This window comes from Orcinus orca, chromosome 1 (assembly GCF_937001465.1).
Source record: "Orcinus orca chromosome 1, mOrcOrc1.1, whole genome shotgun sequence".
NCBI lineage: Eukaryota > Metazoa > Chordata > Mammalia > Artiodactyla > Delphinidae > Orcinus > Orcinus orca.
The window spans coordinates 23,545,306-23,569,916 of record NC_064559.1 but is presented as its reverse complement, the minus strand read 5'-3'; the positions used below and the strand labels follow the sequence as shown (position 1 = coordinate 23,569,916).

Genomic DNA, 24,611 nt, shown 5'->3' with positions numbered 1-24,611 from the left:
AATGACTTAAACATTCAGGCTTCAGATATAAAATATTATTTTTCTATTGGAGTAAAACATGAATTCTAAACCCTAGAAAAACTTACATTGTGTTTGTATATTTAAAACATTCTAGCCTTGAAGTATAGTGATTGAGTTGATCTATCCTATCACTTGTTTTCCCCCTAATTATAATCTGATGGTTAGTTTGTCATTTACCTTCTTTACAAGAAAGGGAGCCATTTTTTATGATTTCCAACCTGTTTGCTATTTACCAGTTTCTTATAAATCTCTGACTTTAGAAATCGAGGAAAAGAATCCTTGGCCATCAGACTGTAGATCACCTGCTGAGCCTCATCAAAACATTTGAGAGTTGGTTCTGCAATATTCTTTGAGATGAGGTCCCTGGTACTGAAGTCAATGTTAATCTGTGGAAACAAATTTCATTGCGTTAGTTTAATCAAAGAACGCGTGGTTTAAACAGATGGTAGATACACATATGATTTGAATTTTTTTTCTAAACACAAAGTTAATCTGATCTAATCTAATCTAATCTAAACAACAGAGAGGTCACATATTCATTTTCTGGAATGCAGAACACATGTTCAGTTTAATTACATTTCCTAGGTTGAAAGTGTTGGCATTGACAGAGAAGAGGTCAAGCCTTATTTTGAGATTACAAAAAATGGCAAAGTGAAAGGCAAACAAGAAATTTTATGATTTTAGATTTCTTTTCCCTCCCATCCTTGATTTCTTTCTAGTACTTTGACCTTAATATGTAAAATGTACTTTTCATAGGCAGAGCAATAATTAGAATTTACTAGGTTGGTTTTCACCAATCCATTCCCATTCTCCATACCTCCCCGTGTTGTTTCCCATAATGCTGCTTTTCATCCTAATTTGTATTTCTTTTTGTTTGCCAAAATGGACCAAATAACACCCCCTTTCACAGACCACCATGCCTCCCATGGAATATACATATATACGTGTGTGTGTGTGTATATATATTCTTGTCCCTTGAGCACTACCACATGTAACTATTCTTAGCAAGGTGTAATAGAGATCTATTATATTGAACACACCATTCACCTGCAAATCTGTAAAATGCCCCAAACTTTGTGGAGATACTTGTCCAATTCTACCCATATTCCAGGATATATTTTGAGAAGCAGAAAACTTCACATCCAAGTTGTTTTACTTAAACTGAAAATATTCATGAAGCGCGAAAGAGATTTGAATCTTAAAATTCAAAGCTCACCAAAGGCAGGTGCTATATCTGTCTTATTTATCATTTTATTTCTTGGCACTTAGCCAATTATCTGCCACATAATAGGCAGTCAGTAAATATTTGTTGAATAGAATTATAATGTCTCTTGGTAAAATGTGGGAGACTATAAAAATGCCAGAATTTGGGGGTCTGGTAAAAGACTATAAATAACAATTTATGTTTATTGAATTGAAGTTAAAAGATAGGCAGGTAGACCTTCAATCAAATCTCTCCTCTGCTACTTACTTGCTATTCATATGAGTAAAGCAAGTTCTACAGTTTCCTTCAATTTTTGATTTCTATGGTATAAGAGAGGATAATAATAACATCTGTCTTAGAGTGTTTTAAGGACTAAATGAGATAAGTAATATCAAACTATTTCAGTATTATTATTGTAGGAAAAGAACAAAAGAAAAAAACTTTATTTTGAAAAGAATCATCAAAGGCCACTATTTGCTCACTGATATTTTCTTTCTTTAGCGATTTCAGCTACTCAGGGATCCAGATTACATCTGCTTTGTATTTCTTTGATCATCCTTTCAGGTCCTCCGTCAAAGTTCCAGATGAAATGCTGCAACTTCCTCGAAGGAATCAATTTCTGCTTCTTCATACAGGAAGATGGTGTGGCGTACTGGTAAGATTTTAGAATAGTTTTCCAATCTGTGCTCTAACACTTATGATGTTGCTGACCTGGGGTGAGTTACTTTCATATTTTCAAGCTCTGCTTTTTTATCTTGAAGCTTGGCCATTCTTGACTGAGTGGCTGAGTGGTTGCAAGAATTAAAGTGAGATGATCCATAAAATCATTGATTCCACAAATATTTTGGGGTATGTTATGTGCCAGGTGCTTTCTATATTTGGGGAAAATACTATATACTTTCTATGTAGTCTTAGTATTATACTAATACTATAACTAGTACTATTTTATATTTACACTTGAACGATGAGAAGAAGCAGGTTCTCTAAGAATCTGGGGAAGACCATTTCTGGCAGAATAAACAAATGCAGAATCCCTGAGGCAAGAAAGAATTGGTTGTGTTTGAAGAGCCTCGTACCTGCATGGCAGGGGTGCAGGGTGTGAGAAAAAAGTTCCTGTGACCAGGTTGGGAGAGGAGATCGAGGCCAAGTCTTGGGGGGCTTATGTGCTTTGGTAAGGGGTTCTTATCTTTCTACTAGAAGCAATGGGAAGACACTGAAGTGTTCTGAGCGGGGAGGTGGCATGATAACATGTCATGAATCTAGTATAGTGCCTGCCTCATGGACGGAATCAATGAGTAGTGGGTATTACCAAGATCTTGTAGTGGTTTCTGAACATCTAGTATAATCTGTTTCATAAATCCTATCTTGTGGGGATATGAGAATATATGTTGCCCGTTTCCTCCTTCAACTATGCTGTTCATTCTTTAATGGTGTCATCTGCAATTTGTTGAACTTTATATCCCCCATAAAGGTAAATATCGCAAGTTAACTCCTTTAGGCCTTCAGTCATTGGGTGAGTTTCCACTGATAGCAGGGCCAGTGTGTGCCTGGTGCAGAGTGCTGCCTTATTATTTTAATCAGAACTGAACACCTTCAGTATCTCCTCATTCCCTACTTAAAAAACCCAAAGCCCTGATCTTGGCATTCATGACCTATACAATATGGTCCAAACCTATACATTTTTATCCTCTCCGTGTGCCCTGTATCCCCACTAAGGTAGACACTGCACCTCCAATTTCTTATATTTTGTTACGGATGAATATTTTCCCATACCATCCCAGTCTAGCTGAAAATCACTCCTTCTCACCTAAGTCTTTTACAACCTTTTATGTCCTTAAGACTACATTCAAATAGCATCTACCTTGTGAGGTTTACTTGTAGGTTTTTTTCCCCTTTTCTGACCTCTGAAAGGGCTTTGGGTTACTTAGATAAGATTGACATTTTGCCCGCCCCTCACTATGCCTTGCACAGTGTAAGGGTTCAATAAATGCATGTTGTACAAACAAAGTGGAAAAAAGCTCTACATTTGTTAAAAATCATGGTAAAATTTTAAGCAGAACTATTCCATTTCAATATGATACTGATAATTACTATTATTTGTTCAGATATACTAAGCTTGTACTTCTGACTTATCCCTCTCACTTTTCTGATTTGCCTGTTTTCCTACCAAGAAGCTGCCAACATCAGCTCTTGATAGCTAAGTGATGAGCAGAGACACCATTCCCAGGGGATCATCAGTAGTCTTTTGAAGCTGCGTCTTGGCAATTCAGTTTAATGTCAGTGACAAAATATCACACCCACGTGTTTGTATAAATGTCATTATTTTCCTCCAAATTGTTCAAGCTGGAAACATAAGAATCATCTCTGCCACCTCTTTTACCCTCTGGTCTCTCTCCCTCGCTCTCTCTTTCTCTTTCTCTCTCTCTCTCCCTCTGTGTGTGTGTGTGTGTGTGTGTGTGTGTATGTGCTTTCCTTATTCACCTTTTATTTTCTAATTTCACAATGCTGTTTTTCATTCTCACTCCTATCTCTCCAGTTTAACCTTTTATAACATAATCTCTTCCCTAAACCATGGAATCTACCTCTTACCTGATACCTCCCCTTCTACACACTGTGGACAGCATTACTATATCAATTTCACCAAAATATCACTTTCATTGTATGAATGTTCAACTGACAAGGCATTACTTTCTGTAGCATAAAATTTAAACATTTTACCCTGGCATCTGAGCTTCCTCCTACCTGGACTTCAAAGTGTTGTTTTGAAATCATCTCCTACTTATCTTTGGTGATATCCACAAAGTTGGTCTACATTCTGTTCCGAAAGTGAATTTTGTATCTAAAGCCCTCGTTTATGCTGTTTCACCATCTAAAATCCCTCTTGCCTCCACAGTTTTATTCTGTACGGATTATCCTAAATCCCTTAGGATTCAGCTTAAGTTGAATATCCTCCAAGAAGCCTTCCCTGATCACAGACGGAAAGTCACTGTAATTTCCTTATCATCATACATTATTTTGATGTAAAAATCTTAAGAAATTTGATTTCTTGCTTAAACAGATTTGGATACAATGGCTTCTATTAATGTTAAGTATTCAATCTGATAATCAGAGAGAGATTTGTCACTACAAAGGGAATTCAGTAGCCTGTGGCATGGAATTTACCTGTCTTTTATCTGCTATCTTTTCCCTATTTTTTTCATTAATTCTTTTTTCTCTGCATGTCCCTCAAAGTATGAGCAGAGCAGATATGCATTATCTAAGTTCTGGGCCAAGTCTTCTCTTCCTGGGTTTTTTTCCTTGGTGACTGTGTCCTCTCCCATTTTCAAATATTTAAGCAATGTCATTATCTCTAAAATAACCCCAAGAATGTTTGAAGATGATTACTTTAACTGTAAATAATAATAGTTAACATTCATCAGATATTCCTACTGTTGTGCTAAGTCTTTATATGGCTACTTTACACACACTTGTAAGATGGATAGTATTATCATCCCTATTTTTCTGGGGAAAAAACCCACCTCATCTGAAAAAGTAGTTGTTTCTTGCTAGTCATTTCTGTAATTTATTCATTTAAAGTATTTCACTGAATGGGTGCTTAGGAATTACGCTAAGATCTGACTATATAAAGATGATTATGTTGAAAGTCAGACAAGAAGACAGATTTTGAGAAAGTAATCCAAAGGGAAAAATATACCTTCTGAAAAAAAAGCTTTTTGAAAGAAATGAGATTGTAAGCTGAGAATCAAGGTATTATTATGGGTATATAAGTTTAAGGAAGGGACTTGGACATGGGAGGGAAAACTGGAAGAAGCCCAGTGGGTTTTCAGGAGGAAAAGGGCAACAGTCTGGAAAGGCATGAAGGTCCAGACCACATAGACTTCTATAGGTCTTGTTAAATAATTTTTAATTAACCTGAGAGCAATGAGGAGAATTTTAAGTACAGTACTGATAATAAACACATGTTTGAAAAAAACATATCACTGGCTGCTATATGGTATAACAACTAGGTGTGGATAAATGGAAGAAAAGTTAGGAAGTCATGCCAGAAATTCAGGTGGTCAATCATGGTGGATTAGGCTGGGTCATGTCACAGAGAATGAAGGGAAATGCATAGATTTCAAAGATATTTAGAAAGTAGAATAGATGGAACTTGTGATTGAATATTTATGAGCTGGGATGAGGAACAAAATCTTTAAGAATGACTGGATTTTAGAAATATTCTGAAGAATGAGATGACAGAGTGTTGATGGGTTGGATAAGGCATGTAAGCAGAAGAGAAGGACCAAGTATGACTATCAGCTATTTAGCCAGAGCAAAAAGGATGGAGTTGCCATTAACCGAGATGGAGAGACTCAGGTAGAAGAAAGGTTTGAGAAGAAAATTAGGACTCAGATTTGTGTTTAAGTTTGAGATGCCCTCTTAAAGCCAGAGGGCTGGAAGAGATCACTGGGGGAGTAAATGTAAGCAGATAGTAGAGGAGAACTGCCTCCTCTCATGATAGTGTGTGCTGGGTTATGAGTAGGAACAGCAAAATAAGTTGTTAAAGAGTGGTGAAGGGGCTTCCCTGATGGCACAGTGGTTAAGAATCCGCCTGACAATGCAGGGGACACGGGTTCAAGCCCTGGTCCAGGAAGATCCCACATGCCGCAGAGCAGCTAAGCCCATGCGCCACAACTACTGAGCCTGCGCTCTAGAGCCTGCGAGCCACAGCTACTGAGCCCACATGCCACAACTACTGAAGCCTGCGCACCTAGATCCCATGCTCCACAACAAGAGAAGCCACTACAATGAGAAGCCCGCATACCACAATGAAGAGTAGCTCCCGCTCGCCACAACTAGAGAAAGCCCATGTGCAGCAACGAAGACCCAACACAGCCAAAAATAAATAAAAATGAAAATAAAGAAATTTATTTTTAAAAAAGGGGGGGAGTCAGTAAGAGACGAAGAAATTGAGTCCTAGAAGCCAACTGAAGATAGTATTTCAATTAAGAGAGGGTGATCACCGTTGTTAAATGCTCCTGAGGAGTCAGTCCGGGTGAGGTTTGAGAATAGTCTACCCAAAGTGCCTTGTCTTTTCTTCTTGACTTCCCTGAAATTTCAGTATCAGGACAAAAGTGAAAATATTAGGCCTAATATATATTTTGACACATACATTCCTTTAATATAATCACTTTTGAAGGCATGTCTGCGAACTGCACCCCCAACTTTGCATTCATCTCAAATTTGACTTTTGGCTGAGTTGTTGTATCAATTTCTATCTCAAAAAGTAAGAACAGAGGAGATGTTAATCTTGGAGTAGTTTGAAGGCAGACATCTTATCAGGTGGTAACCCTCTAGAGATGCAGACCTTCCAACTGTGTGGTCTTAAGTCCCTCCTGAGCTGCTTGGGAATTGCAGGGAAGCTTAGACTTGTCTGAGGATCTCAAATTAGTAGGTCCAGAGCATGGGTTGAATGTCGTATTGACTGATGAAATAAACACAGTTATATCTATATTATTTACCGATGTGAATAATCACTTGCATTTTGTTTCTATGGATACACTTAAGTTTCAAGGGTACTGAGAAATACCTTTAATTTGCTTATTTTTCAAAAGGTCATGAATTACCTTAGCTATCTGAGACCACTGCACTGCCAATCTCAGAAAACAAGACTTAGGCTTGTGATTCTCATGGAATGACAGCTGAGATGTCATCGCAGCTGTTTAGCAGCTTTTAAATCCTGTCAATTTTGAAAAGGCCTTGACACAGCTGACATTGACAACAAGCCATTGCATTAAAATGACTACCTTCTGACTGGTGTTTGTGATGGTTGTTTAAAAACGATATTATTATAATGAGCCAGAGATATTTTAATACTCAGGTGATTTTGATAACTGAAAGTTATGCAAGCCAATTCCTCATTTCTATACTAGCAGTTTTAAATTCTTTTGGCTTCCAACAAATTATTTTAGCAGGAAGAATGCATTTTAAACTGTACCTTTTGGCTCTCTTGTGACCCTGAACTGTGCTTTATATATTTTTACATAATTTGAATGAAAATTTCTCAGTTGAGCTCTCACATTCAAATGAGATAGACTTTTCCTCATTTAGAATGTATAGTGTAGCAGGAGACTGTCATTATGCAAAAAGTGTGTGCATGCATATGTAAAACGCCTTGCTCAAATAGGGCAGGCAGCTTCCTAGACCTCATTCACAACAGAGCTTAAAAATTACTATTCAAATTAAAGCCGCCTATAATCATGTTTTTGGTTACATAATTCTGTTTAATCACCACTAAAACCTCTAGTATTACTTCGTTTTTGGCATCATTAAACGCACACGAATATCCTGAAATATATTCTCAAGGGCAGCTATGAAAGTTGAGAATAGCCAAGTTTGTAACGTCAAGAAGGAATCCGTCTTGCACAGGACTGTATCCTTTTGTTATGATTGGTTTTAAAGACAGAAATAAGTGACACGAGATGGGAGGCAGTACTAATACCTTAAATTGGACAAGAGAAATGGAAAAAATAATCAAATGTATGTGATCATAACATATAAAAGCATGATGGATATGGATTGTTAAAAATAGATGTAGATAGCAAATGTTATCTGGAGCGGCTGAAAGAGAGTCAGATTGACTGGTTTCCTTCACCAAGCCCATCATGCTAATCCAAGATGAAGTAGTGCAGGGACATGTGCAAATTCAAAAAGCAATAGCCAGGACATGGAAGCAATCTAAATGTCCATCAACAGAGGAATGGATAAAGAAGATGTGGTACACATATACAATGGAATATTACTCAGCCATAAAAAGAAACAAAATTGTGTCATTTGCAGAGACGTGGATGGACCTTGAGACTGTCATATCGAGTAAAGTCAGAAAAAGAAAAACAAATATTATATATTAATGCATATATGTGGAATCTAGAAAAATGGTACAGATGATCTTATTTGCAAAGCAGAAATAGAGACACAGACGTAGAGAACAAAAGTATGGATACCAAGTGGGGAAGGGGGAATGGGGTGAATTGAGAGACTGGGACTGACACATACACACTACCATGTATAAAATAGATAACTAATGAGAACTGACTGTATAGCATGGGGAACTCTACTCAGTGCTCTGTGGTGACCAAATAGGAAGGAAATCCAAAAAAAGAGGGGTTATATATATACCTATAACTGATTTACTTTGCTATATAGCAGAAACTGACACAGCAGTGTAAAGCACCTATATTTCAATAAAAAACAAACAAAGAGCTGAGCATTTTGTTTTTGAGTTGAAATGCAGCAATCATTCTTTCAGAGGGCCAAAATGATACTGCAGGTTATTAGAAGAAATATTCCTGCCACTTTGTTTTACTTTATAGTTTAAGAAGTTATACAAATTAGAGGGAATATGAGAAGAGAAATACAGCTTTTGATAGAAAGGAAGATAGACTCTGTGTGACAAGATAATTTTATGCTTTTGCCTTTAGCGTAAACACCAAGGTTCCCAGGCTGTGTCATGAACATTGAAAATAAGTGGTAGATCTAAGAAAGGAGTTTAACACATAAAAGCCTGGGCAGAAGACCTATGTCCTCATGAGCTGTGTACCTTAATGACTGTAGGACCCATCATTTTCTCTCTAAGGCTCAGTTCATTTTTTCACCTGTATAGGGTAGATGATTGTAATGCCTCCCTAAGATAGTGAACATGGTGATCAAATCAGACAGTCCATGTAAAAGCCCTGGACAGATGTGGCTTATGGTTTCTTTAGCTCTGCTTTTCTTTCTTTCCCCCTCTCCCTCCCCCTTTTCCTTCTCCTTCTCCTCTTTCTTTCTCTCTCTGTCTCTCTCTCTGTCTCTCTCTCTCTTCCTTTTTAAGAGATCCCTTTAGTTTAAGACGAAATAAATATGGAGCAGAAATCACTGGGTTGCAGGAGATGCTCTTGCCTGCACTTAAACTCCAAGGCACCCAGTACTAGGCTTCTTTCACTACTGGACTAGCCTTCTAGGCGCCAGTGGGTCCTTTGGTTGACCTCCACTTCCACTACTATCATCCTTCCCTCCTCCCATTTTGTCTTGTTTTCGTCTACACTCAAATTTCTGACCAAAGGTTACTAATTAACTTCTTTTGAGGTACATTTCCTGATCCCTTAGACTTGGATTTTTCTGTTGCATGAGACCACATCACCTGTGTTTCCCTATCTCAACACTCATGGAAGTTTATTGTAATTACCTTTTTATACTACAGTTTTCCCACCACGATGGTTAGCTTTATTTATTCAGAGACTGTCTTTTTCTTAGTGGCACCAGCAAGGTGCTTGGTATGTAATAGACACCTATCTATTGATTAGTGTACAGAAACTTAGGAAATTAATAAACAAGCAAACATTTGATCTGGAGGTGATTCAATAGCTGGGGGGCACTGTTGGCAAGCAGCAACTTGTGGGGCAGGACCAAGACTCAAAATAACATCAGCACCTTGTGGAAGTGACACTTAAAAAATGCAAAGAAAATAGGAATACAAAATGGAAGATACAAAATTGGCATTCCAGTAATATCAGGAAATGCCTCTAGTTGCCCATGGGCTTCTCTCTACCAAGAATTCATATATCTATCTCTTCCCTCAAGACTCAGTTTAAAACTAACCTCATTTAAAATAAAGGCCTTATCTCAATATCCTGCCTCAGAACTATTCAATCATTATGTCCTTTTAGGTATAATGCAAACAATTTCACCTCTTACTTTTCTTTTCTTTTTTTTTTTTTGGCACTTAATCATTTGTTGCTTTCCTATTTTTTTCCTAGAAAAAAATAGCAAAGTTCTAGAAATTAGAACTTAATTTAGTCCTAGAAATCAGTTCTAGAAAGTTCATTTTTTAACCCAATTAGGTTGAAAGTTTCTTTTGAGCCAAACTATAGTTTTAACCTGTTTTATTTTCTTGAATTTTCTTATCGAGCTGCCTCATTCACACAAAACATTGCATTATACTTCTGTGTTTATTACCTGTTCTCTTGCCTAGACCCAGCTTCCCTTCCAATGGAGGGAATTTATCTAATGAAGGTGAATCGTAGGCACAGAATAAGCACCTATTGATGTGAAATAAAAATACGAGTCAATAAATAACATTGTACTACAATAAAAATAAAAGCAAAAAATCCAGACAGGTATTTTAAAAAGCGTCCTGCACAACCCATTAAGACATCTTTTCCTTTATGACTGTAGTTTCTTTTGTTTCATGTTATGATGTCCTCACATTTAATAAATACATTTAGGAATTAAATATTGTATACTAACATTTTTTACTTAAGAAACTGCCAATGTATTGGTTCCTGGATTGGTCATACTATGAAGTTAAATTTATATTAAGTTTTCAACATTACAATGTAGTATGATTTGGAACATTTTCTAATCTCACAGAATGACAATCAACATAGTTTTCTCTTTAATCACATATTTTCCATCCTGAACAATTTTCTTTCTAATATAAGGGAGTGATGATACAAACATAATGTATATAAATGATATAAATAAAACATAAATACTTAAAATATGTCAGTGTCTTAGCTGAATATAAAAATATTATTTAATTTTTTGAAGATTTACATTCTTTTGAAACCAAGTAATATTTTTTTGAAAATTTCCAAATATTATGAAATTAGTGGTCCGAATTGAAGGAAGAATAAATACAAGTTTAAGAATTCTTTTTCTTTGCCACTCACAAGTTCTTACTGTGTGCAAAGTAAGGCCACTTTAAAATATATATTGCTTATCTAATAATTTTCTCATTTTCAAATCACTTAGTCAAAATATCTGGCTCACAGTTATTTTTTTTTCCTGCAGTACCTTCTGAAAATATTTCGGTACAATCCATTCAATGAGTAGCTCTTTCTATCTGAAACTAGTGATTTGCTGTCATGTTTTTCTAATTTGTGTTCACATATATACGTTTATCAAGTCTTTTAAAGTGGCTTTTCCTCAAGTGTTCTTTGAAGTTAGTTAATGGATGTTTTCAGGTAGATTCAGTAGCACTTACAGTGACTTGTGTAAAGAAAAAAGGGATTAACAGTAGAAGCTAACACAACATTGTAAAGCAACTATACTCCAACTAAAAAAAAAAAAAGGATTACACTTTTTAAAACCTGTTCTGCCCCATGTAGACCCTAGACACTTGATCTCATTCATCATTCTCATCTCTCCTGTGTGGTTGCTACATGCTTTTTCAGAGATACGTTTTTAGATGTAGAAACTAAGGCTCAAAGGGGTGAAATAGATCACCACAAGATTACAGGATTTGAATCTGTATCTCTAACCTTCAGGTTTTCCACTGCATCACATGATTAGTGTAGAAACCAGAGAGATGGTAACACTGTAAAGGAGAGGGCATGAGGTCCACTGCGATTATTATTATCTTTCATAGAGACCTGAAATTTCAATTTTTGTGTGCAGTTTTGCCTATTAGAATAGGAAACTGAGAACCATTATTAACATCAATTTATAGATAGGGATCATTTGGTAAATTTAGTATATAGTCTAATTGTAAATTGTCTATTTGCATCAATTAAAAATTATTGTCATGCTTGCAACTTTATAGGTGAGGAAATAAAGACATAAAAAGTTGAAAAGAAACTAAATGGGATTTAATAGACATCTGGATAATGTGACCTTGTCATTGTTCTCTGTTTTAGGGTTTTCTACCAAGGAAATTGGTTATAATTTTGATTCTTTATGAGAGTCAGTTTTACAGCTATAATTGAATATAGAAAAATGGAGAATACTGTCATATGAATCTCATTCTTGAATTAATTTCCACTTAGGAAAATCATATTTTCCAACCTCCATATCAAATATACCACTTTGTCATGTGAAGCCCACCTACTAGATAAATCTAAGCTACTTCCCACCCTCTCTTTATCTCTACTGCTGCCTGGCCAGCCTTACCCCCTGCTTCTTGTTAGCAGTATCTAAATGCTTGTGATTTCTGGAAAACGCTAGGGAGCTTTGTACATCCAGGCTACACACTGTGCCCGCAGTTTGAAATATTCTTTTTTCATTTGCTCTCTTGACGAATATTGCTTATTTTTAATGACATATCTTTTTCATATGTGAACCACCCGGCAAATCGGTCCCTAAATTCTCCAGATAGACTTAATCGCTCTTTCCCATTGTGCTAATAACAAACTTTAATTATTTAAATTATTAAATTGCTTATTTTGTATTTGACTTTTTTTATCACATGTCAATCTCCCCTTCTACTCTGTGACTTCATTGTGGGAACAGGCACTCAAAAATAACTCCATTTAATGAATCATACTAACAGTCATATTATATTTAATGTGTAACTGATGGACTATAGAGAGATACCTTAAAGACTGCAATTGGTATATAAGAGACAAATGCACTTTAGTAATTGGAATTGGAAATAATTAATGGCAAATAATTGGGAAGACAATGACTGTTGTAAATGTATATACACACTTCTTTGTCTTCAATGAGAATTTTGTCATACCCAATAATAACCTCTTTAGACACTTCAAGGAGACAATGTAATCTATTATTTGAAAAGCAGCCATAAATTTAATTATATTTTATGTAGTAAAAATTAATTAGATGGACAAATTATTAAAAAGTATGAAAGTTTTATGTCCTAAAATAGTAGCTGTACTATTTTTTTAAATTATTACCATATAAATTTATTTTGGAAGGGAAGATTAGGAAAAAAACAAAACTATTTTGTCCAAATTGATAATTTATTATATATTGTAACTTTGAATCCAGCTATAATTAAAAGATTACATTTCTTACTAGAAGATTTTTTATACATAATATTTGAGAATGTTGTCTTAAAATAATCATTCAGTAGATGGATTCATAAAGAAGAAAAACATCTGGCTTTCAAACCAATACCACAATAAGTAGAATATGTCTAGAGTTGATTTCAAAGCCTTTTAGGGAATGAGACATTAATCAACTTGACAAATCTTATATAATACATTTTCAGTTTTCTGGAATTATTTATTGATTTTTAGATAGTGACTGGGAAATGAATGTTGAAATAGCTCCACAGGAGTTATGTTCTTTTCTCTTTCCCCCTTTGAACTTCAGGCTAAGCTTCAATTGTTTCACATGTCTGTGATGTTATACTTTACCAATATATGCTACAGTAATTAATGTCCATCTAAAACTTGAACTATCGATACGGCAACTTTATGCCCTAGATTTTCGGAAATGTTTGCCTTTCATCTATGCTGTCCTCTGTTCTCACTAGTACAATAACTTCTCATACCATGAATTTTAATTTTGGATTAGAGAATTTAGTAACTGTCACTTAGGAGGATATCAGTATTTCAACTCTAGGGAAAGATGATGACTTGTGCTAGTGGTTTATGTTTGGTGCTAGTAGTTTCATATAGGTTCCTGTTTGCTGCTTATGCATTAAAACTCTCTGCATATGTTATATTTAGTGAGGAATCAAAGAAGTTTTAAAATATATATATAGTTAAACATTAAGGGGGTGTGCAGAGATGATCATGGTCTGGCTCTGGAAATGAAGTCAAATATAAATGAGATGTTACACACATAAAACACTTTATGGGGTCTATTCTTGGAGTCATTGCAGGTTTCTCTCTAAGGCCCTTTCTACATACTTGCCCCTCAGCCCCAGCTAGTGATCTAATCTTTATATCAGAATGGCTCCCCTTTGATAGTTTAATAAGGGAAGACCTCTGCCCCAAGAAGGTACTTAGCCAGAGGGGCTAAGAGGGCCCTGCCCCTCTGCTGGTTTCCCTGGTAACCGATGAGCCAAGCTGATGGCAATTCCCCCTATAAATGGTAACCTCCCTATTCCCCCCGACTCCCCTGTGACGTCGGCCACCACGTCCTGCCCGCCGGCCACCACGTCCTGCCCGCCGTCCACCACACATGGTGGGGTGTCGCTCCAGGACCTTGCTTCAGACATTTAAGCTCCGCCATCCATTAAACCATTGATGACTCTTTCGCTGAGTCCGGGCTCTTTCTTTTGTCTTGAAGCTGGGCAAGTGCAGGCCTCGTAGGCCAGCGGGGTGCAGCCCAACACCCATCAACGAAATAAAGGTAAGCAAACCCCTCTTTTGGAAGGGAAGACATTATTATATGCTGTTTGTCGGTCTCCAAAGTACTAAATGTAAAGAATTTACACTGTTGGTTAGTAGTTGTTTTTTCCTTCACATACATACCTTTTTGATTTTAAAAATTTTATTCCAAATTGACCTCCGTGGTTTACAAAAGGGAAAATGAAAGTGAATTTGAAATCCAGCAGCACGTTTAAGTAGGATTTCTGTAGAGCTGTTAATTTTTGACATATTAGACTATTTTTAAGAGCCTGCGTGTCGTGCTCAGAAAACAGAAACCTTTAAGCACATAGAAGGTGCTTTAAAATATTTGCTGAATCAGTGCCAGAGGATCACGGTAAGGAACTTCTTTTTGAATTTACCAACATTTTCTGTTTGAATACATAGTGACAATTTAATTTCCCTCAAGATGGACTTCGCGCCTTTCAGTGGGGAGCAGATTTGTTAGCAGATAAATATTCACTATTGTGGAATATTTCACCCACCTCTTCAGGGGCATCAGCTTCAATGAATTCAGAATAAATCATCTTGGCTTTGGAAGCAATTTTTTCTGCACTTTCTGTTTTCTTAAAGTCTTCACAGGCAAGCCAGAGCTCAAAGTTTTCTTCACTGAACTCTGATTTTAGGAATGTTCGAAAAGCATCTAGACCAGCTATAAGATATATGAGAAAAAATTTGTTATATCACACAGTGCAGTCATACGACCAAAACAAGTACGTTGTATAGGGTGAGCATTTGAGGATTCAGTGGCAAATATTTATCATCCCTCTAAATATAACATTTATATATTTTAGTTTTTAACTTTAGAAAACTTTATTTTGGATCAGTAGTCATAAACATAAAACATTTATATCTGTATTTCTACAATTAGCATTTTTTAAATTGAATAATAACAGGTAGTGCTTGAAGTCTGGGATTCTCATAGGTCCCACCTCTTCCCATTATCTTATTTTCAGCCAAATTTACACATTTATTATTCGTTGCATTCATAAATAAAGTTTGTGACCACCTGTTTAGACTCTTCCTTTCTCTAGTTTCCACATTAAAATGTGCCCCGAAAATGTGCCCCGAAATCTTCTTTGGCACTCCTAGAGTTTCTTTGGGAAGGTAATGCTTCTAATAAATCTTTTAAGGCCGAGGATGGTTAAGAGTGGGCCTCTACAGAGGCAGCAGGTTAGAAAGATTACTGTCAAATTCCCAGAGTTGCCTGAACTAAGCCAGTCCTTTCAGTTCGTGTTACTCAGTTTCAGTTGGCAGTGTCTGACACTGATGGCAGTGTCTGATCATAAGTGAGACTGTGTTTCTCTGAGGAGGAAACACCCTTTGGCGCATTTGTCGCTCAGAGGGATTTGCCTTCCTACACGTTGGTGGGTTTCTCTTCCACCTGCCATGGGGGACCCCATGCCTGCACTCAAAGCAGCTCCTCCCTGACTGTGTGCTGAAGGGCTGACCCTTCAGGTCGCAAAGTAGAGAGAAATAAATTTATGGAGAATCGGGGGAAAGGAAAAATTGACCAGCAAAAAAGAAAATATCGGAAAAAAGTGTATGGGAAAGGGGCCTAAGTTAGCTGTTCGTAGGTTGCTGCAGGTTGGAAGGAAAGTGAAGATTAGTGAGAGAAAATAGAAAAGGGCTTCATGGAGCAAGATTAAAGTGTCTAAAAACACTATTAAAAATAGATTTAACAAGCTTTTAATTATTTGAAATAGAGTTGAAATAGCAGGTCACTGCAAAGGGTTTTCAGGTACCAATGAAAATTCTCAGTAGAAATATTGGAGAGTGTGGATGTTGTTAATATGTGAGCACTATAAAAAATTCAATTAACTGCATATTTCTTGCATTTAAAAATACATCTGAGAAGCTTCTGAGATTCTGTGACACATATTTGGGTTATAAAAATCCTCTTAGTAACACAGTTAAAATTTTCCATGAGGTCCAAACAATGGTGAATTGGACAGGTCTAAACAGAGTTTAGACTAAAATCTATTTTATATAGGAGATTAAGCAATAATACTGAAAGAATATTATAGATTCATGTCTGGCACTATTTTATTTGTGTGTCATTAAGGCATATGAAGCTTTTTCCCAGTGAGGGTTATCTAAGTGCATCCCAGATACAGGAAGTTAGAGATCAAGAGACTATTGTTATTTTCTTCCCACCTGCTATTTTAATGCAGGGCTACATCAAACTAACAACCATTTCCTTCTTTTCTCCTCCTATTGCTCTGTTTGGACACAAGGGAACAGAATAAACAACTAAAACTGGGGCTAGTTATCTCTGTCTTGGACACACTATTGTTGAACTACTCGTCTACCCTATACATACAATTTGAATGTTCATAGGATGTCGAGTGACTTTGGAATAATATGGTACATACAATCACTATCATGTCATCTGAGGACTCTCTACAGGAGGGAATGGCTACTGCTTAGGCACAGCAGGGGCTGATGGGTAGAATAGGTCAGCAATAGGTGGCGGATGCCACACTAATACATGCGAGACATATCCTCAGGTCACAAGACAAGGAGGTCATATGGTAAGTCGTTTAACCATTTAAAGCATGAAAAAGCATGAGAGCTATTTCTCTGGTTTCATAAAAAGCAAAAACCAAACAGCTTTGCAGATGAATCTATGACTTTTCTGCTTTATGCGGGCATGAGGTACAAAATCCCAGGAGGTTTGCAGGTGGAAACATTTGCCTTCATCTAACACCTTCCATGTCTCTGTTCTGCGGTGCTGTCCCAGCCAACTCTCCACCTGCAGATACCTTCCTGAGGCTCTTAGCAAACCTGATCTGTCCCGCTGGTTATGTATTTAAGGAAAAAAGAGACACGCCATTCGAAGCTTACAAAAATGCAATTCCGTATCTCTGACATCTTTAATATATGTCCTTAGTTGGATTCTAGGTGTATTGTGGATTATTTTATGTCTATGTTTTGGGAATTAGTTATTTGAGAATCATAAAATGAAAGTGTAATTTTGTCTGTTTCAGTCTAATTGTGCATATAGATAAACAGCCATGAAGAATTTATTCAGCTTTACCATGTTTTAAACTTTTCTAATATTCTGATATTTACTTTATAAATTTAAAGTGGAAATGCCATTTGATTAGAACAAACAATACTGCATTTCAAACATTTTCTATGTATGTCTCTATAATGTCATTTCTATCCCATATGAAACAGAAATACTGCCAAGCAGGATTATGTATAACAAAAGCAGAATTCTACCTATCTTTGTAAATGACTATTTTGTATTAAATTCTTAGATGTTTTATTTATAATTGACCAAAATTACCTTATTAAGCCATCATATTAATTGAAAATATATATCCACAATGTACATATTAATATATACACACACATTTAAATATGTTTTTGTATTCACTAAAGTAAGAACTCAATTGAAATAAATATTGATACTTAAAAAATTTTATTTTAGCCTGCAGGACATGAAAAACAAGTGATTTATTTAAATTTTCAACTTTTCAATAGTTTGTACGTGTCTTTCAATTTGTAACAAAGGTAGTCATGATATACATCAAATGATAATGAGTCTAAGAAAATGACAACTTTATCACTTCCTATTTGGGATTTTCTTTTTGTTTTAACGTTTGGAATTTCTATCATCTTGTCTTATTCTGGACCCAACCTAATTCCATTTAAACTTTGGGCCTGTATAAATTTGTGTGAGTTTTGGGAATCTCATTCTTCAAATATTGATCAAACTCATACTGTATAACATGACTACAACTTTCAGAATTTAATGATTTTATTTTAATCATGGTATTTTTAAACCTATTATTAGTTGGATCTTACCTTGGTTGGTTAAAAGTGTATCCATATTTTCAGAACACACTGTTGTTTCTGTAGTTGGTGACCTGTGGAAACAGCATCTACCCTTGACAATAGCATTGTGATCTTTTTCTTCTATAACCTATAGTAATATTTGAGTTATGTGTATTTATTGAATTATATCATTTAAATTAGCTTTGCTTCATGAATTAAACTGCAAAAGGTCAATGAGAATTATATAATGTTTTCCACAGTAGAGAGCAATAGCAAATCAAAGTGGGAAGTAATTTGACATCAGCAAATTATTAATCTGGCCAACAGTGTTAATAATACTTACAAATTCTTGAATTCTAATAAAGGCACGAGAGAGATTGCTCATTGTTCTACATAGCCTCGTGAATTTCTTCTCAGCTATATTAATTGTTAATTTATACGGCATTACACTAGTCTATTCCTGAAGAGTTATCATGATAGCAATAATGATGAATGAACTATTTTCTAAGTTTTCACAGTATCCAGAATTGTCCATTTCATAATTATGCATCTTAAAAAAGTTTTTTTAAGTTTTGATTAAGGATTTCTAACATGTGATGATTTTAAAAATGTTTATTTATAGTATTTTGAGAAGTCTTTACCTACTCTGAGACAGCCTTTATTTCTCTTTAGACTGGTATGCTTCCAGTTCTGGGTTGATTTATTTAAATCTAGGAATCAGTCAGGACAGAGTAATATCTTTTCCAAAGCAGTCAAAAAATTTATTGACTTAAGTCTTCTAAAGAAGGTATACTTTTAGGGATGTGATGTAGAAATAATAAATCAGATTTGAGATATAAACTTTCTGAGATGTAAATATATCATGCATTATTCCCCTTAATAAACAAAGATCCTGATGAAATAAGCCCCCATCCACAGAAAGCATCAGCTACCCAGAAGAAAAATTTTGGATAATGTAGCTGTGATGTGCAAATGACTTCGTTATGGAAAGGAATGGTCTAATTGAAGGTTTCTATTAAAATGATTGATAATAAAATAGAGTCTCCCATCCAGTCATTCTTATAAACTTTTGCATATCAAGGTGACTAGATGTATGTAGCATCTATGCTACATACATAGATGCTACTAGCATATATGCTAGTGTGACTCGATCTCTAAGCTTTTTTATTCTATTACTTTGTGTGATTTGCTGCAGTTTTCATCATTTGTGTTAGGAGTGACTCTGCTCCCTTCTGCTGTTGCAGTTGTAGTTATATTTTCAGATAGTAATGTCTGTCCTTGTAGAGGCTACATGGGGAGGCTATGTTGACAGGGAACTCATCTTGCTACCTCCCATTACTCTTATTTCCTATCTCCCATTTCTTTTACTTTCTTCCCCAATGGCAGGCAACTGATTTTCCTGTCTCCCTTGATCTACTAAATCCTGGGGACACAAGGTTTCCTGTGAAGCCATTTTGAAATGTTTTTTTTTCATTCAAATGGACATTTTAAAAGATTTAGGTTGCATTTCCATCTTTCATAAATGCAGAATGGGACCCGACATAAGATCTAATTTTCTGTAGAAGAGCTTGTGTGCACTATGAACACCGTTACTGTAAAATGCTTACATTATATTTCACGTGAGTCAAATATTAAGTCTTCTGTCAAATATTAGGGATTCTATCAAATAGTGCTAAAATTATATGATTGCTTAAAACGCACGTGTTTAAAATGTTGTGTGTATTTGTAGATTGAAATTTGGTGGTTAGCATGGTACTCAAATTTCTACTTAGTACCTGTGGAGTGTATGTTCATGAAGAGTGCAGAGAGTTTTGATCCCTAGTCTGGCCACACAGTACACCCATTCTGAATAAGGAACAGCCATCAAAGATAAACCCTGAGAAATAGAATCTAGGCAGAATAGTTCAAGAATGAACATGTACTCCCCGATTTGTATGTAAGTTGTCTGTTGACAGGAAAATATGTTATTATCCAGCACCAAGAACAGTGTGTCTGGTTCAAGAAATATTTGTTGGACATGTAAATAAATAATGACTGAATGGCCAAACCCCAAATAGTGGCAGGCATTAAAGCCTTCAATGGAAGCAGTGCAGTGACTTTCAATATGCTGGTAGATGATCGTGATAAGAAGGTTACTAAAGGTGTAGTTGAATTGTGTTAACTTCAGAGTGTGTTTTGGGTGAGGAAAGAGGAGAAATGATGCAAAAGAATCACTAGGCAGCGACAGACCAGGGACCTCACTCTCAACCCTGAGCATGTGAAATTGGAGGAAATGGACAACATCCATTCTGAAGGCATCAAAGCAAGCCATGTCCTTCAGGGAGAGCCAGAGTTTGCTTAAGCCAAAAGCAAAAGGAATATTCAGGGAAGGACTTGTTGGATGTAAAGGAGTCTTTTTGAAATGGAAGTGTTCAAATGAGTGGTAGCTATTCTTAGTGTCATCATGAATGTAGGGAAGCAGTAAAAACAGAAAAAAGAGAGCAAAGTCTGGGAGATGGTATAGAACCAAGGACCAAAAAATATTCATAATGTTTTGAATTAGGGAGATACACTAAAATATTATAGATATTCTATAGATATAGAATATCAGTGGAGATACTAGGATATCCTAGTAATATTTAAGGTACACCAAATACTGACATTGTTGTAAAGGAAAAAGTTGTTCTTCAACCCTCTGAAGAAATACCCCTGCTGGTGTGTGATAATGCCTGGAATGCCCTCAGCTCACTGTTTTCTAATAGATTTCAAATTTGACTTGAGAGGTTCAATTTTGACTACCTGATATGATGGAAGGGTTGGTTGTAAGGCAGTATTTATTTTTCAGAAGTTAGGTGAAATGCAACTCTTTTAAGAAACAGTATTAATTTGCTGTTCAAATTTTTAAATTTGAGGTTGATTGTAATTCTTTGGAAGAGTAATTTCTATATGTGAATAAACTGAAAGACAATTTTTATAATAGCACTAAAATGAAAAGCAATGTACTGAATGTTTACAATCTGTACCACATTGTGCTAATCATGTCACATACTTTACCTCATTTAATCTTCAAAATGACAGTCTGTTTTAATCCCATGTTACCAATGAGTAAGAAGACATAAATGTTAATAACTGGTATAACATCACACATGCATTAATAGGCAGTTAGAGTTCAAACACAGGTGTATCTGCTTGTAACCCAAACTCTTTTTACAATTCTTCCTGGAATGGATGAGTCAATATACATATGCTTATACTTTGTTCATGTTTTGGAACATCTGTAATAAACGTTTCAAATAAATTTTAGGGTGTTTTTCCTGTAATAGAGTTTATTACACGTCACACAAATATTTCCTCTAAATAACAGTTAAACTGTAGTAATTTCTACTCAATAGAAAGTTTTCAGAAGACAGTGGTTCTTCAATTTTGTACATTATCAAACAAAAATAGGACATTTCTTACGTTAGATGTGACTGACAAATAGGTTTAAAATTTTTAGAAACACAACTATATAAATGTTAAGAAAAATCTATTGAATTAAAATTGGGGGATAGAGGGGGTGGCTGATTTAAAAATAGACTGACTGGGTTGAATTTACTTGACAAGTGCTACCTTAAATAAATGGACAGTGTACTTCTCCCTCCCTCCTCTCTCTCTCTCTCTCTCTCTCTCTCTCTCTCTCTCCCCCTCTCTCACTTTTCTTTTTTTCCCCTTTTATTTGGATTTTAGTTGGAACTTTACGAAGATTTTGTCTGGCTCTTCTCCATTGTGTGTTCGCATATATTTCCTGTAAAATTGTGGTGCATAGTCAGGGTAATATTTTTGTGTGTGTATGACTTGCCTTGAAATTCATTTGTGTATCTGGAGCCAAAATCACATTTAGTGTTTCATGGGGCTTTGGCTGATTTCCTTCATTAAACGAGTGCCATCAAGGCCAGCAGTCCCCATATTATGTGTCCGGAGAAGAGCCAGGCCAGATGGGAACTGCGTGAAAGCTACCAGTTATCTTGCTAACTGTGCCTGCTAGAACCAGTTGTATTGCATGTAAAAATGTGGGCTCTGACAACTGAGCTCTCCACACTCAATTAGCGGTTTGCTGGAGAGCGAGAGATTCACGCAAGGAGCCCGCGTGCTCCAGGAAGTGACAGCTGCTGCCTTACTCCGCAGTTAATATCTATGTTCAAATTTCTCAATCCATGTTGCAACAACGAATAGTTTTTGCAAGGATCATATATATCTTATGTCTTTAACCTGAACATTTAATAATTTGGGAAAGCTTCACATAAAGGGAGCTCAGTGGGTTTTCTCCACTTTGTAGCCTTTCTTTATCTTAGCAAGTATAAGGAATTAACTGTACAGGCAAGCCATGCATTGTGGACGGATTTTAGAAAAGAAGAAGGAATCAGTGGAGAAAGGAGAAAAAAATAAATCAGGAGGAAAGACAACAATTAGCATATTTATCATAAATGAAGGAAACAAAACATCGAGACTAATGAAGACTCAAGTGTTTTCATTTGTACATCTGAGACAAAAATAGCTTTAAACAGCAGCTCACTTCACTGGCATTTTTTGTTCCACTGTCTGGCTGTCACAGATGATGCTGAATTTCTCTTTCTGACTGATCTTCAAGCTGAAGGGAATGTGACAGCAGGAACATTACAATTAGTATGCAAGTACCTATCCCCTGGGTTACAAATTGGCATTCTTTAAATCATGCTATTCTCAGCTTTTTTCATTTTGCTGTTAACTTTTCACTGGTCAGAACACTTAAACTTCTAAGTAACAAATAGCTCTTGGAATGAGTGTGACATGTCCTCAAGTCTGTGGCATAACTGAAATAAATTCCATTTGAAAGTTTGGTTTCTAAAGTTCGTATAGATCCGTTTACAAGACAACTATTGTTCACATGAGGTTAAATCAACTCGGGAAAAAACATATAGATATAATTCAGTATTCACCTTTAGGTCTTTAATCTGTCTAAAAGGTCATTTTCCTTTGTTCTTTGATTTTCAGAAAGTCTGGGGAAGACTTTCTTTTTTAGTACTATTATTTTAAGTATATATGTTTAAGGATTTTAACAGCTTTATTCATGGACTAAAATATTCTAACACAGGCATCACACTTTTTAAAAAATTGTGGATTTATTATAGTTTAATAACATGCATTTCTCAATTTATTTTAACCATGCATTTTGTGCCAATATTTCTTTATACAGCGTTGATGTTTGAGATAATAATACTTAAATATGTTTATCAAGATAAAGGACTTATATTGGTATTTTTATTTGTAGTAAAAGTTTTGTACATGTTTCATCAAGCTTTTATGTCAATATGACAGAGTTCTTCGGTAGCAAAATTCTACCAGTGTATATTTATGACCCTTAATGTAAATTAAACACTCCTGAAAGACTGACGATTTTCAGGGTAGAAGAAATAAAGGAGTCAGGGACTTCCCTGGTGGTCCAGTGGTTAAGACTTCACTTTCCAGTGTAGGGGGTGCGGGTTCGATCCCTGATCTGGGAGCTAAGATCCCACATGCCTCACGGCCAAAAAACTGAAACAAAACAGAAGCAATATTGTAACAAATTCAATAAAGACTTTAAAAAAATAAAAGGTCCACGTCAAAAAATCTTAAAAAAAAAAAAAAGTCAGAAGACCACAGAAAAGCTGCTTGTCCCTGAGTTAGCATGGAAGCGTCCCCATTTCGTTGATCTATAGAAATGCCAGAGGGCACGTCCTAGGCAAGTGGCCCTGGGCTAATGAGAGTGATCGAAGCAGAAGAGATGGCCTAAAAAGTCAGTATCATTAAGAAGGGATGCCATCAGTTAGTTCCATTTATTTGGTTAATTCAAGCACCATTAAGTAATGTTCTTATGATATGCAAAAACAGAATCATTAAACATATTTAGACTTCTTGTTTTGCTGATGGGGAATAATGAAGTACTAACTTTATAATATATGCTTGAACACAGTACATTTTGAAAAATAAACTGTCCAAATTTAAAGACCCTCATGGTAAAAAACATGCTAAGTCTGTAAGAAATATGAGTCAGGAGTAGACTGATTTTACATTTAAACTTTAAAAAATTGACATTTCTGTTTTGAGTTCAATGCAGTTGCAAGTATACTCTTTCTCATAAGTCCTTCCACACGTACAATTGTTATTTAATGTGTCCTTCCTGTTCCTCTCAAGCTTCTTTTAATTGTTCAGGAGGAACAAAATTGAATTTTATTTACCAACCTGAAAGTTCAGAATAAATGAGCAGGTGAGTAAATAAACTGTCTTCTTAGGTAAATGATTCTTGATTATGTTCAAAACCTCTTGACAGAAGGTTGCCATGTATAGGTATTGCTAGGACATCTAATTATCACCAGCTCTTGGTTTCAGGGAATTCAGGCTCCGTTATCAGAGCTCATGCCTAGTGTAATAGGCTGAATGATGACCCCCAAAGAGGTCCATGTCCTAATACCTGGAACCTGTGAGTATGTGACCCTACATGGCAAAAGGAGGTCCATGATTCTAGATTAGCCAGACGGGCCTAGGGTGAT

General features: G+C 35.9%; 1 protein-coding gene across 1 annotated transcript; it reads right to left on the bottom strand.

Moving 5' to 3' along the window:
* Positions 1-203: 203 nt before the first annotated feature.
* Positions 204-22,629, bottom strand: RGS21 (regulator of G protein signaling 21). Its single transcript, XM_004275845.1, has 4 exons — positions 22,619-22,629; positions 18,118-18,194; positions 14,787-14,953; positions 204-407 (listed from the first exon to the last, which is right to left on the bottom strand). The coding sequence occupies exons 1-4, from the start codon at positions 22,627-22,629 to the stop codon at positions 204-206; spliced, it is 459 nt and encodes a 152-aa protein (XP_004275893.1).
* Between the last annotated feature and the right edge of the window lie 1,982 nt (positions 22,630-24,611).